Source organism: Penicillium taxi (assembly GCF_028828555.1).
Source record: "Penicillium taxi strain IBT 34144 chromosome Unknown utg000005l_segment0_segment0, whole genome shotgun sequence".
NCBI classification, from domain to species: Eukaryota; Fungi; Ascomycota; class Eurotiomycetes; order Eurotiales; family Aspergillaceae; genus Penicillium; species Penicillium taxi.
The window spans coordinates 311,930-326,095 of record NW_026643207.1 but is presented as its reverse complement, the minus strand read 5'-3'; the positions used below and the strand labels follow the sequence as shown (position 1 = coordinate 326,095).

Here is a 14,166-nt window from a genome sequence, read left to right as displayed (position 1 = left end):
TTCGCATGACCCATCACCATGGCGTTGTTACCGTCGGTTGAAACTGGCATTGAAAACATGACGGCCTATGAAATGAAAGGGGGATCAATCATGATCTATCTGTTGGGATCAGCGACTCATGTGCTCCATGCCTTTTCTTTTATCTTTTTCCTTGATCCTGTTCGTATCTGGACGGACAGGATGTATAATTAGCTTTTGGTCTTGTTTTTCTGGAGTTGTACAGAATCCCCTGGCGTGGAAAGGCACCCTATATCCGATTATTTTGCATCTGACTGGTTTACGAACTGAATATGAAATGTACTTTCCTGAGAATTATCTATTGAGATTTATCATTTGTGAGATACCCGGGTGATTTAGGCAACGCATTGTATATGTGATGCTCCCAATGTCACCACAATAGACATATGAAACCCTGAAACACTACATTGAAATGTATGTCTCATCCAGAAGATGTATTGAGAAGGTAAAAAAAAAAAATATTGTCTTGAGACACTAAGGAGATTGCAGTAAATTGCTGAGGGTCTAGGCAGGAGTCATCTCTATCTTCTTGCCTTTGACAGATAACCACTCGATGAAGATGGGTCCTACCAACGATATCGCACCCATCGCAACAGCCACATAGAACGTCTGCGTTATAGCAGCATTGTAAGCAAGAAGAACCTGATCTAGAAGTGTACCAGAAACAACAGTCCGGACCGCAGTGGCACCAACTGACAAGAGCTGAGTGACATTGGCAGTCGGCGCATAGATGGCAAGGTTGTGGATGACCTGATTTTGAAACACATTCTGGCCAACAGAGACGAAAATGGCTCCACCAAGTGTCTGACAGAAGAATATTATTGCCGTCCCGGTGGGCACGTCTTCTGCCTTCAGTGCTGTCTGAACTACTATCATCGGCTGTTGCATTCCCAGACCAAGCCCAATGCCGAGAATTGCTTGATATCCAATCCATCTTGGGTGGCCGGAGTCGACTTCGAGTGTTGATAAGAGACCGGCGCCAATGGTCATGATTATTGACGAGAATATCATGAATGGGGTATAATAACCACATGCGGTGATCAAAGCACCGGAGAGAATGGAGGATATCACAACGGAAAGGATCACTGGTAGATTCATGATACCTGATTTCAAGGCTGAAACACCTTTGATCGCCTGGAACCAGATGGGTAACTGGGAAGATGTGAGCATGTTCTCGATGAATCCAAACTGAAAGGGACAACATACGTAGTAGATCATAAGGAAGAAAGCCCCTCCAAGGGCGACTGCGTACCAAGCAGAGCCCCAAACGTTGCGATTCTTAATCAAACGTGGAGGCACAGTGGCACTGTCCTGGGCCCAATACTGCTCACCCAAAAAGATAATGATCAGGATACCAAAGACGACAAAGAGAGCGATGATCCGCGCATTGCTCCAGTCGTATTTTGTGCCTCCCCACTGCAAAGCCAGTAGCAAGCAGACGATGGCAGGCACGAAAAAGACGAATCCGAGTAGATCGAATTCATGAGTTAGTTGCTTCCACCCAGTCTTTTTCTTGATCACCTGGGGGTTTTTGAAGAAAAATAAGATGAAAAAGAACGTGACTGCCCCAATAGGTAAATTGATGTAGAAGCACCACCTCCACGTAACGTGGTCTGTGAAAGCTCCTCCCATACTAAATTGCGTTAGTAAATTGCTTCCTGCATTCATGTCTTTCGTGGAAGCTTACAGTGGACCAGCAACACTGGCAATTCCAAACATCGCGCCTATAAGACCAGTGTATATGGGCCGTTTTTCGAGAGGCACGCTCTGGCTGATGATGAGAATAGAGCCGGACATCAGACCAGCTGCGCCCAAGCCTGCGATCGCACGACCACATATAAGACCCACGGAGTTTGGAGTGACTCCGCAAATCAAGGAGCCAACTTCAAAGATAGAGAGCGCTATAAGGTAGATCCATTTGATTGAGAAGTACGAGTATAGCTTGCCAAACATCAATGTCACAGCGCAAGTCGTCAGCAGATATGCGCTGGCATACCACCCTACATCATCGAGAGAGTTGAATTGATCGGTGATTTTCGGGATGGCTGTGGCAATGATGGTATTGTCCTAGAAACAGTACTCAGCAACTATGACAAGTTATTGTAAGATAGCCCTAGAGGGCAAAGGAAAATACACACCAATGAAACACAGAATACGCATAGACTTAGACCAATTGTAATGAGAACAAGTTTCCAAAATGATGGATATTCCACATTTTCTTCTTTCGGCCCCTCATCCGATTTATCCTGATATTGTTCATATGTAGCCAAGTTTGACATCGGCTCAAGGCCATGATCGGCCTCACGGCTGTCGATTTCTCTGCTTGCATCGTCGGCTATAGTAGAATCAAAAACTGGTTCGTTGACTAGCGTGCTCTCTTTTTCGCTTGGATGATTTGAATGGGTGCTTTGCGCTTGTGATTGATTGTATGATTCAGAAAGACTGTACCTGTTATTAGAGGCATCTTTTTCAGAAAGCTCAGCTGTATTAAGTGAAGTAGACATTATGCAGTAGTGAGCGTAAGGGTAGGTAAACGAGTGGAATTATGAAACGAAGAGCTTGGGAAGGCCAAAGGTTGAAAAGGGGGAAACGATCGATTAAAAAGAAGAAAGCAAGTAAACCTGGCTTTGAGTTGGCAATGCAACTAGCCCTTGAACAGGTCTCATAAAGGGAAACCTCGATACAGATTATTTTGTGAAAGGAGAAAAGGATAACATCCCCTCCAAGAACCTTGAATACTAGTATTAGGGATAACTGCAATTTGATGACCGCAAGTGCATAGATAACCTTCGGAAGTTTTAAATCTCTTTCTTTGTCATAGTATAGCATTCCAAGGGTCTCAAGATCTACATTATTGTTCATTTAAGGAGCATTAATTTACATTTGTTAGCGTCAGACCAAATGCAAACTTCTAAACAGGTGGAGACAAAACTACGACTCGCCGGTACCTAGAGGTCAGGGCCGCTGCCAACCGCATCTGCCAGGGGACTATGCAAGGATGATGAAGTTCAGAGTTGCTTTGATCTGCCTCTAGGGCTGCTTGCTGTTCCTTGGCACTTGGTAGGTGATACGTCCAATAAACATGCATATCCGAACTCCCTTGCTCTAGGAAGGAGAGATGCAAATGACTGTTCCAAAAGCCCTATCAAATTTCAAAATTTACGGTTTTTTCAATCTGGCATTTAGTATTATGTATGTCCTTTCTTACTAAACCAGAACATGTTATCTAACGCCGAATAGTAGGTACAGTTGGGAGCAAATGCATAACTATAGCTTCCAAGGTTCCACACTAGCTTCCTTGTAAAATATATCCACATACCTCTTTATCTGCTCTCTTCAACAACCACTCCATGAATCTCTTCCAAAATTCCAAGACTGTCTTTGTAGTCGGTTCACTTCGTACTCGCTGCCCTTTTTGGCCCGTTTTGTTCGCTTCTTCTGAATGACTGCATCAATCATGCAGAACACAGAACCAAAAGACTGCTTTAATCTTCCTGTTGTAAGATTAACCTCTAGAACCACTTATATATCAATTATCAAAGGTAGCGCACCGAAGACTCTTCCCATTGCACTAAAGGCCGTTACATTCATAGTTGCTCTACTCAAGATATACCATACCGCCGCTTACAAAACCGGGCAGTGATTTGACCGTGATTTTGTCCCACCTGTAAGTCGGGGCTTGTATGAAATGGGATCGAAGATGTCATAATTGCAGGCTCATAATTCTTCAAGTGGGTACTTAAATGTACATGTTTGGAGATTGTCAGTGTACCACTCTACCTAAGGTAATCTATCAAGTAGTAAAAAGCCGATCAGTTTAAAACTACCTCCATAGACACTCCATAGACACTATATTTGGTTCTCAAGTCAAATCCGTATGTTCGAATAGGTGTTACTATTAGCCCAGAAAAAGGTTTGGAATTCTTTGACAACCGCTGAAATATGAATATTAGAAAAAAAGAAGTAAAGTGAAATGGGCAAGTAATGACTAAACAGCAGCGTAGAGGGACAGATAGATTCCCCATATCACACCAGAAGCACTGCCAAATACCACACGGCGGTCAACTGGGATGACCGTGTACATCAAGGTTGAAACAACAGGGCGGTATTTGAGTCGGGCTATCATGATAGGACCAACGTCCTGTCGGGGTCAGCTTTCTCGTCAGCACAACGTGGATAACAAGAACGTACCTCCAAAAGTAGCTCCCATACCCGCTTGAATGTCTCCCCTTTTAATAAATGAATCAAGACTATAAAGAGCGTAATGTTCATCACGCCTGCAACTGTCTGATCAAGCATAAATTTCATCACGAAGCTGTACAGACCAGACTTCTTCGATCGAGGCGTCCAGCTAGCATCTTTCTCCTTATCTTTAGAAGAAGAAACCTCGTCCTCAACTGAGGAAGCAAATGTAGAAAGAAAGAAAGAACGGATAGAGCGGAAGAATGAGGCTAAAGAACATGACCGCGATGAACAGCGGAAGGCATTCCCGATCTCAGCACGAGATGGAAATCCAGGGTAGCGAGCCTCTAGTCCACGTTGCCAGTAGAAATTTATAGGCACAGTCAGAATTCCATAAACAATAAATTGGAGAAGCGCGACTGTATTCAACGCGAAAGGAGCCTTGAATCATATTAGCGTGTTTTGTTAGAAGAAAGGATCAGACATACGGTGTTTTTTCGCTGATCGATCAGCTGAGCCATAATATTGGACAAGGCATTTAAAAGAGTCGCCTGGATAAATGTCACAGTCAGAGGCGACGGCATGACTGGACGGCCATAAAGGAAGAAGTTGTTCCCCTTGATCGGTTGATGGTCGTTGCCAAGACACGCAACCGTGTCCACTTAACACTTCCCACTCTACATTCCTATCAACAACATTTGAATAAAAACCAACTTTGCAATAGAGTTATATCAAAATAATTACACTTTCTTAATCTCAACATTTGGTCCATCCTTTGCACTGGTAAAATGATCCACCAACGCCAAGTGCCCGTTCTCATCTTCACCCTGGCGGTCGGCTAGTTTCATATCAAAAAGAAATACCAACCGAGCCAGTGTTAATCGCATTTCCAGATTAGCCATAGACTTGCCAATACAGCCACGGGGTCCAATGCTGAATGGACAAAATGCCCGTTGCGCTGTCTCAAGTTCCTCTTTGGTGTTTATCCAAGACACACCTGGCACCGAGCAGGTCGCTTCCTCGATCCAGCGTTCGGGGATGAAGTGCTCTGCTGAGCGGTAGTACTTCTCCTGGCGGTGAATCGAGTATGTGGGTGTGCCACAGTCTACACCTGCGGGCAGGTACACTCCGTCTACGACGGCGCCGCCCGACATAACTTCACGTGGAGGGGCACCAGGTACTGCAGGTGCAAGACGCAGGGCCTCGTTGATACATGCCTTGAGGTACACCAACTCATTGAGCTTAGTGCCACTGACTATGTCTTCGGTTTCAGTGAAAGCACCGCGCACTTCGGCGCATAGTTTCGCAAGTGCTTCAGGTGTTCGCACCAAGTAGAATACTGTCGCCGCCAAAGTGGTCGAGGTCGTGTCACTACCTGCAATCATGAGAACGTTTGCCTCACCCCATAGCTCTGGTGTACTGAGCCCCCTGCCAGTCTCAGGGTCCTTTGCATTGAGTAGATAATAGAAAAAGTCCTTCTTCGCTTCGCGCCCGGCCGAGGTTCGCTCATGAGCTCGCTTATTTGCCTCCACACGCGAATTCATGATGAAGTTCCATCGGTCCTTAGTGAGACTTCGAATGAAAATCTGGTCGAGATGCCATCGGTCTAGCGGCATCCATAGACCACACTGCGCGAGTGTCAGATTAATATACTACTTTTGAAAACGTAGCTTGCTCACAACATAATGTCGATTGGCTGCGCGATCAACCAAACCAATCATGTGCCTGCGTCCCTCAGCTATGAGCATATCGAAGCTCTTGCCGAAACATAGCTCGCCCATAACGTCGTATGAGAGATAGCTAAACCAACGGCCCATGTTTCGCACAACACCTTTTCCCCTTTTATTCTCCGACTCATTCGGGCCGTGTTCCTCCATCGATGCGCAAAGCTGCCGCACGTGGAGGAGTATTACATCCTCCATGCCCTTGAGTGCAGCCTCAGAAAATGCCTGGCTCAACACCCGCCTTTTGCGTCCATGCATGGTCTTATCGATGGCGTTGTGTGTATTATATACGCCCTTTATTGCCGGGAAGGCGTTGTAAAAGTCTGATTTCTGGAATCGCTTCCCATGTCCGTATATGTCATGGAGTCCACGATCTGTATTGACCGAAACGAAATTCGGTGCTACACGCACATGAGTTCCATATTTGGCGTGCAAATTGTGTAGCCATAGATGACGGTCGCCTATGAGACCATGGTAGAGCTGGTCCCATGGTGTAATTGATGCTATAAATGGACCTGGTATGTGACGAAGGGGGTGAATCAGGCGATTATAAACAACATATGCGATCGTCTATGTATTCAGTCAGACCAGATATCTTTTCTGGATTTGATTACTCTATGGAAACTTTGGAAATAGGATGTACCCACCAACACTCCCAATATTGCAGTCAAATCCACCACCACCGTCTCAACGGTCAGATATTCTAACATCGGTTGAACGAGCATTATGAAGGATAGTGTGCTTAGTGTTCCGGTTGAGTGCTGAGAGCTTATATAGTCCCCCGTCACCGAAGATACCCGAGTCCAACCGAGTGTCAATGACACCAGAATCAGCCTTTTTAAATGTTCATTCTCGTATTTAACTTGACGGCTAAGACCGGATGTTTCTTTCATGGAACTGCCCCACTGCCCCACTGCCCCGGATTTAAGGTATCTGCGGGGAATATCAGCTCAGACATCATGTTTTGACAAGGTATGTATAAGGTAAGCGTACTTATGTTACATGTACATATTTATTCATTGTACGAGCTACTTAGGTCTACGGGTACCTGTGTAGGTATTTTTGATTCTTTGGTCCTCTTGTAGACTAATGGCCCGGGGTTAAGTCTTTTACGGGGTTGCACCGCCAATATCCGTTATCTCTCGTTCTTATAGCCTCGGATATGCCTAGCAAGCCTACGTCTAATGTGCACCCTTCCTTTTAGGGTAAACTGATGATAAAGGCAGAAGTGGAGATTGTCGCCTTCCAAAGTTTCTATTTGTCTCCCATTATCATACTTGGATTTATATAATTCTACCTAGGTAATTGGTTATCACACTGCCTATCGCATAAGACCATCGGACGTGGAGGACAGGGCTTCCCATGCGCCCAAATTCACTACTTAGGTACCAGAAACCCCGGCTTAATGTTCCAAGGAGGAATTCTATCGCAATCCGTCCAAAGCCCCCACCGTATTACCTGCCAAAAGCCTTTTCTATCTCCAACCGAATAAAACCAGATTTCTAACAACGGAAGAATTTTGTCCCACCTTGAGAGGCTATATCTTTGACCAGATCATGATATACTTTACAGTTTGATACTCGGACAAGAATCATCAACAACCTGAAATTTGATATTCTGCACAAGACGGCTGATGTAGTCATCACCCTTGTCAAATTTTTGGTCTCTCGCAAACATTGTATTATGAGAGTGATCAAATTCAACAATTTTATTACCCCACTCTTATCACTGGTTTTGATAGATAATGAATATTAATAGCACACATATGTAGCGAGCTTGAATTGTAGGTCATCGTTGGTACCTACCCAAAAGCCAACATGGGAAGAAAACTAAAGAAAAAGCCTAGAATCTAAAGAATGACTTGATGATAGATTCAAGATAGTCGGGTTTCTAAGGTTCATATTGGAATTGCTTATGGGCAAAGTGGGTGCAGCGTGCCCACCTGAGGTGGACATAGAAGTCTTTTATACCTGTCTAGAATCTAGACCAATGTACATACCTACCTAGGTAGGCCCCAGGGTACTCTAGAGCACTTCATTCTTACATTAGCTAACGGATCCTTATGAGTAGTACCACCATTGGAGCCGAAGCACAACATATACTAGGTGACACGGATAACGCCTGCCCCAAACCCAGCAGTGATGGCCTAGAAACGTCAATTCCGAGGCTGGAATACCTAGGTATATTGTAGGGATCAGAACAAGGAATTTGGAACCTTTGAAGTGTATCTAGTCATGAAGATATCGAACTTCCCCAAAGTCATAGTTGTGACGATGCAGTTGAAACCCCCTCTTTATAATGAAACGATGAGATCCATACCTTCTGGGCGAGCATGTAAGTCGTAGGCTACATATATACCTACCCAGGTGTGACTTAATATTCCGACGGGAAAACTAATCAGCAAAGAGATGTGAAGAACCTAGACAACATGAAAGATTCAAAGAGTTGGCAGTATGATGATTTGATATGATCAGATCCGAGAATCCCGGAGCAAAATTGACGCATCATAAATAGGTAGCTTTTATCTTTCCTCGAAGTTACCTAGGTGCAGAAATAGAGTCACACAATTCGCGACATAGAATGGCTGAGGAACCACTGGCAGCACCAATACCCAGGCATGATTTGATATTTCACAATCAATTGATGAATATTCTATTTGAAAGGAAGTGATATTCTGGTTCTGAAAATACGTTGAATCGGACATCTAAATACCATTATTCAAGAACTACGGTACTAGCTGAGGAAATGAACACGATCTTTCGACCCTCAGGATCTTTCAACTCTGAATGCGAAGTGACTCTTTTATCAAACAATTCACATGATCGATCCAAGATTGGACTGGCGATACTCTCGGCGCTTTCTTCCACCACTAGCTTTCGTGTCTTTTGCACCACGTCCGAAACTGCGATCTTTCTCTTCTTGGGAAATCTAATACCAGTCATCAAGCCATGGATCCCCTCTCCAAGGAACTCCATGTTGAATGAATATTTGATCGACGTGATAAAAAAATGAGACAAGTGGAAGGATGAGAAGGATGAGGAAAGAACTACAATAGTGAAGTCATTTTCTGGGGACCCACCACCATTTTATAGATATTGGCGCCAAGCCTAGTTAGGGCTAGGAAGAACAAGGCATAACGTATTTGAACAGCGGGCCGATCACGCATAATACTCGCGTTCTACGTCCCTTGGCATCAAAAAATAGCTGTAGCCTGATAGTATTTCATTGGTTGATTTAAGTAGCTAACAACACGTTATAGAGCTTGATAGGTCTCGAAACAATAAACCAGCTTACAGATAACTGTAATCGTCTTGAGCTTTCAAATTGGAGACAATTCACTGACTAAAAATATCATAAACTGGCTGTAAATCAATAGATTTAAGGCTTGATAAATATTGTTCCCCAGGTCACTTTACTGCTCATCTTGGCTACCGTCTTCAATATAAGCTGATCGATCAGTTAATTCTCTCTTGGTCTCAGAAGACGGCTTGGTCTCGTGAGCCTTTCCGTTTCCATTATTCTCTCCATTGGCCTCTCCAACTTTCTCGGATGTAGCAGGTTGTTTTTCTGGCATTCTATTCCCCTGTTCAGCCACGCTCTTGACTTCAACCCCGGAATCCTCCGCCATCTGGTCAGAGTGGGCTTTATGCTGTTCGGGTGTTTTTGTTTTTGCCTTTGCCTTTCGCTTTGCAGCACGGATCATTTTGTTATGATAATTTTCTTCCTCGAGCATAGGATCCTCATTGACAATACGTTGCGCAGCCTCACAACCAACAACTGGTAAACGATGGACTCCCGTCACAGTGCCAGGAATCAATTTCGGGGAAAGAAGACCGATTTGTACTAACACGCTAGCCTGATCCCAGTAAACATGTTCTGACGACAGCTTACCACCGCGTATCCTGATGATACTGACAATTATAATTTCGACCGCCTTGTTAGTGGGAGGAACACCTGGGAGCATCCATGGCATTTCCTGGGTATGGTCGAATGACACGTGTAGCTCGTCAACTACACGATCTGCCCCGGTGGTACGTGAAATCAAGCGGATTTTCATCGACGGAGGAAGTTCGCCCAGGAAATAATGATCGTAAAAATGGCGTAGAGCCGCTGTGCCAATTCCACCACTCAAAGTTGAAGCATAGGTGACTACTGCTGGCGTGACCTGGTCATATGTATCGAGAGTTCTGGAAACGTTTTTCTTAAAGTATTTGGCTTCTTGGTGTTTATCCACCAGTTTTTCCAAGTCACCGTCAGCATCTCTCGAGAAGCCCTTTCGCAAAGCCTGCAACGTTCGTGTCCATGCTAGACTCGCTGACAGATGGTTATAAGCGTCCACGTTCTCTTCTGCAAACCCACTCTCGGCCCAATAGGTGTATGCCGGGTAGGCCCAATTCAAGCGCTCACTTGTTCCAATACCAGGATCGAGGTGTCGTGTCCTCCGGCGTTGTCTTCCCTGCAACCCTAGGGTGGTAGGATAAGTGACAACCTGTACTTGTGTTCCTACAAGATGAACGACGACTCGTAGGGAAAGTGGGAATTCTTTGCGCGTGTCAGGGATCCTGGTGGGGTAGTATGCAACAAGTGCGCAGAGCCTGCTCGCATTCATTGATTGCATATAGTGTTCCAGACAGATACTAGCAGCTTCACCAAATGCTATAAAAAGTTAGCTTTCTTACAACTCTATTTTGAATTTTGCAGAGAAAAAAAATACCGATTATCGCATAATTTTCTCCAACACCTAGACCTTCTTTCACAGCCTTCAATTTGTCGAAGTATTGGATTCCACCACCCGCTAGTGGCACATAGATTGCATCGAATCCCTCTTCGGAGCAGTCCTGGACGAACTCCGGGCTTTCAGCGTCACCAGTTACAACCACGCGCGCATTGTTGTTACCATTGTTGAACAAGAGGCCACTATTCATACCAGGTGCGCTGATTGAGACGGCGGCCATGATGTAGTAGGATTTGACTGGTCAAATGTGCTGCTGTAAGTCACTTTGAGCTCGATTGAATAAAGATAAAAAAGATACTGATTATAATACAGGATGCTAGAAGGAAGAAATACAATAAATAAAAGCAAAGTGGGGTAAACTACATACTATTAAAAACACGTTAGGCTAAGGAATCAATACAACTCTATCAGCCAATCTACGTCATCTCGCCACAACGTCATTGTACTCGCAACCATGGAAGCCAGTTTCTATAGATTGATAATAGTGGAAGTTCAGGATTAATATAAAAGTTCTCCACTAGGTCGTAAGCTAGCTACTTCGTCTGAAATCCCTGAGTAGCCCTTATGGATATGACTACGTACTTGGTACTATGAACAGACATTACAGCCTTATTAAACCCTGCCTGAAACTTATCACGCGAGGCCACGCACCGGAATGAAATCATAGCTACATAGGACGATCATGAGACATCTCAAATCCCATCTCAGCGGGCCATGCCGGTTCACATTTAAACCCGTAGTAGAGGCCACTGGCAGAAAGGCTTCAAGGCTACATGCCAAGATTGGAATAGCTGATCTAGCTAGACTGTGACAGTTATCAATCTTCGGGCCAAAATAAATCCATATACGCGTTTTCTCTTCATTTCTTGATATGTCCAATTTAGGGTCCCAACATAGAGTTTTGGGATTATACTAGTCTTTTGCACAGGCTATTGCTTTGGATTGTTGAGCCCTCTAGCATTATTAAAATACCGCTCCGCTGGCCCTCCGGGGCCACTGCCGTGGAGGCGGTCAATATAGAACCATGCTCAATTCTATATTCCAAATATTCCATTATCACTCTATACTTAGTTATATGCTCAATTCTTTGCTTAATTCTCTACTCAACTCTCTGCTCATATATTTCTAGTAGAGAACCCATAGTCGCGGCGAAAGACTTCAGACCTACACCATAACCCTAATGTATAATCAATTCGCCCAAAACCTAAACAGCGACCAGATAACTTCTTTATCTGGAACTGATAGATATTTTAGGTAGATTCGACCATAGATAGCAAAATGAAAGAAGAAAGAGTTGAAGGAAGTAGTAAACTTGATAATTCTGGTTTTTTGATCAGTCATAAACTTGTTAGTCATTGCAGCACTTCAAGGAACTGTGGGTTCAATAACAGTCTCGCTTCGCTTAACAATTAAGAGAAAAAGAACATTTGAATCCCGCAAGCCAAAGGACATTGTTAATCTTCTAATACAAATTCCCGGCTATTCATCATGACCGTGTCTACCATCCAGGATCGTAGCCGCTTCGAGACAACCAAACGCCTTCTGGCGCAGCTTGTGAATGAGGGCTTTGCAATTGCAATTTTAATCCACCAGAAAATCCATTTTCAAAAGAGCAATGATGACAAGGATATATGGATTCAGGTCAATCTTCGTCATGACACATTCATCAAAACAGAGGGAACCCAAGTCCTTCCACCTCTACGGCCTGAATGTCTACAACCACCCGTCTTTCTGGGCAAGGGAGCCTCGGAGACAGAAGAACTGGAACCAGGAGCGATATTCCGCTTTATTATCTCTTGGTTCACACATATCACAGAAGAGAGAGTTCTCGAGACACTGGCTGATCAGTTAGGAGATACTGCCAGGATGCAGGGTATGTAGACATTGGGCCAACTTCAATGTCTGGATCACAAGTAGAGCTAACAGCTTCTAGAAAAGTGGTTGGAAATGAGCAGATATCATTTTCTTTTACCTCTAGACTCCCCAATGATTGCCTGGGAACGTTCAATAGTTTTTGGCCATCAAACTCATCCGGTTGGTGAAGCTCTGCCACATCACTGCTAAACGAAGACTAACCAAGTATAGTTCCATAGGTCATGTTGGGCTACTCCTCCATTGGAGCCAGTACTTCCAGCACACATTCCGCAGATGATTGCACCCTCACTGTCTTTTGTTTCGGTTCTCCATCGCGACATGCGTACTACCGGTCCATTCGAAGCAACACTCGAACCACTCCTCCGCAAGCTCGGAATTCCCAATCCAAAAGCTAAAAACACACTTCTAGTACCATGTCTAACACAGCAAGTGCCCGCTATCATCAAAAATTTCAAAAATGCCGTCGTTGTTGCAGAACGAGCCTCCATAGCTAGCGCCCAGGCTTCACTACGCACCATATCCCTACAGCCAGAGTTAGAGTTTAACTACCACCTGAAGTTAGCGCTTGCATGCCAAATTACTTCTGCAATTCGGACAGTAACACCGTGGACAACGGGTCAGGGATTAGCAATATCTAATTTGCTGCAGAAACTGCTTCCGGTGGATCTGTGGGTGTTCAGAGAGGTCGCTGCTATTACAGGGCGTCAAGAAAATTTTGATGCCGCAAAACAATTCAGCTGCGTGTTAAGGGAGGATCTAGAACCGAGAGCCAGGCTCAATAATGAAACCTTGGTGGTTGCAGCAGCACTGATGGAGCAGCACCCTAAGGATGGGAAAACGTACCCAGAGAGGTTATTCAAGCTTGAAAGTGTCGAGGAGCGGAAAGTGTGGTTTCGGACGTAATTATATTCCAAGGTTTACCTACGTATACATGTCCCGGTCACGTACTAATTTGTCACAAAAGCTACTTAAGCTCCCTATTCAAGCTCATTCTCCACCCTCTTGTCCGACACGGCATCGCTCTCGAGGCGCATGCCCAAAATACCGTGGTACGTCTCTGCCGTGACACCGGAAAAATTAAAGGCTTCGCTATTCGGGACTTTGGTGGAGTTAAATTCCACAAATCCACGCTACGAACCCAAGGATATAACCTTGACTGGGAGATCCCCGGTAGTCTCACTTTAACAGATGACCTGTCCTCTGTCTGGAACCTCACCAGCCATACTCTACTCCAGTGCCATGTTCCTAGTCTTCTCTATGGGATGAGGTTAGAAAATTATGGGGGGTGGGCGATTGTCTACGAGGAATTGGAAAGTGTCTTGGCGACGTATAAGACGGATGTATCGAATGCGTTGTTTGAATATCTTTGTGACGAGACGGTTGTTCTGAAGTCTTTTTTGAAAATGCTTATTGAGGGGAAATATCGCGAGGTAAGGTTCCAGGGCTTCTCTTATTTCCTTTTTGGGGGCTAATGATTGGGTTCTAGAATGTTGAGCTCAAGGTTCCTAATCCTCTAAGGTCAAGTTACTCATCGAGGACATAAAAAGCTACCAGGCAACGATCAACACCCAAATCGTGGACATCTTCGAGCGTGGATAAGCTTTAATCATGTATGCTGTCACAATTCAGGAA

The 14,166-nt window shown here is 44.6% G+C and overlaps 5 protein-coding genes across 5 annotated transcripts; 1 reads left to right on the top strand and 4 right to left on the bottom strand.

Moving 5' to 3' along the window:
• Positions 1 to 522: 522 nt before the first annotated feature.
• On the bottom strand, positions 523 to 2,522 carry N7495_007480 (MDR family MFS transporter; the record flags this gene model as incomplete). The annotated part of the gene is made up of 3 exons (XM_057210131.1): positions 523 to 1,651; positions 1,706 to 2,085; positions 2,157 to 2,522. The coding sequence occupies 3 exons, from the start codon at positions 2,520 to 2,522 to the stop codon at positions 523 to 525; spliced, it is 1,875 nt and encodes a 624-aa protein (XP_057059674.1).
• A 2,418-nt stretch (positions 2,523 to 4,940) lies between these two features.
• On the bottom strand, positions 4,941 to 6,649 carry N7495_007479 (cytochrome P450; the record flags this gene model as incomplete). Its single annotated transcript, XM_057210130.1, has 3 exons — positions 4,941 to 5,828; positions 5,880 to 6,494; positions 6,572 to 6,649. 3 exons carry the CDS (start codon positions 6,647 to 6,649, stop codon positions 4,941 to 4,943), a joined length of 1,581 nt encoding a protein of 526 aa, XP_057059673.1.
• A 1,989-nt stretch (positions 6,650 to 8,638) lies between these two features.
• N7495_007478 (uncharacterized protein) lies at positions 8,639 to 8,899 on the bottom strand (the record flags this gene model as incomplete). Its single annotated transcript, XM_057210129.1, has 1 exon — positions 8,639 to 8,899. The coding sequence occupies one exon, from the start codon at positions 8,897 to 8,899 to the stop codon at positions 8,639 to 8,641; it is 261 nt and encodes an 86-aa protein (XP_057059672.1).
• A 437-nt stretch (positions 8,900 to 9,336) lies between these two features.
• Positions 9,337 to 10,879, bottom strand: N7495_007477 (uncharacterized protein; the record flags this gene model as incomplete). Its single annotated transcript, XM_057210128.1, has 2 exons — positions 9,337 to 10,580; positions 10,639 to 10,879. 2 exons carry the CDS (start codon positions 10,877 to 10,879, stop codon positions 9,337 to 9,339), a joined length of 1,485 nt encoding a protein of 494 aa, XP_057059671.1.
• A 1,268-nt stretch (positions 10,880 to 12,147) lies between these two features.
• Positions 12,148 to 14,006, top strand: N7495_007476 (siderophore; the record flags this gene model as incomplete). The annotated part of the gene is made up of 3 exons (XM_057210127.1): positions 12,148 to 12,532; positions 12,785 to 13,433; positions 13,499 to 14,006. The coding sequence occupies 3 exons, from the start codon at positions 12,148 to 12,150 to the stop codon at positions 14,004 to 14,006; spliced, it is 1,542 nt and encodes a 513-aa protein (XP_057059670.1).
• Positions 14,007 to 14,166: the final 160 nt, after the last annotated feature.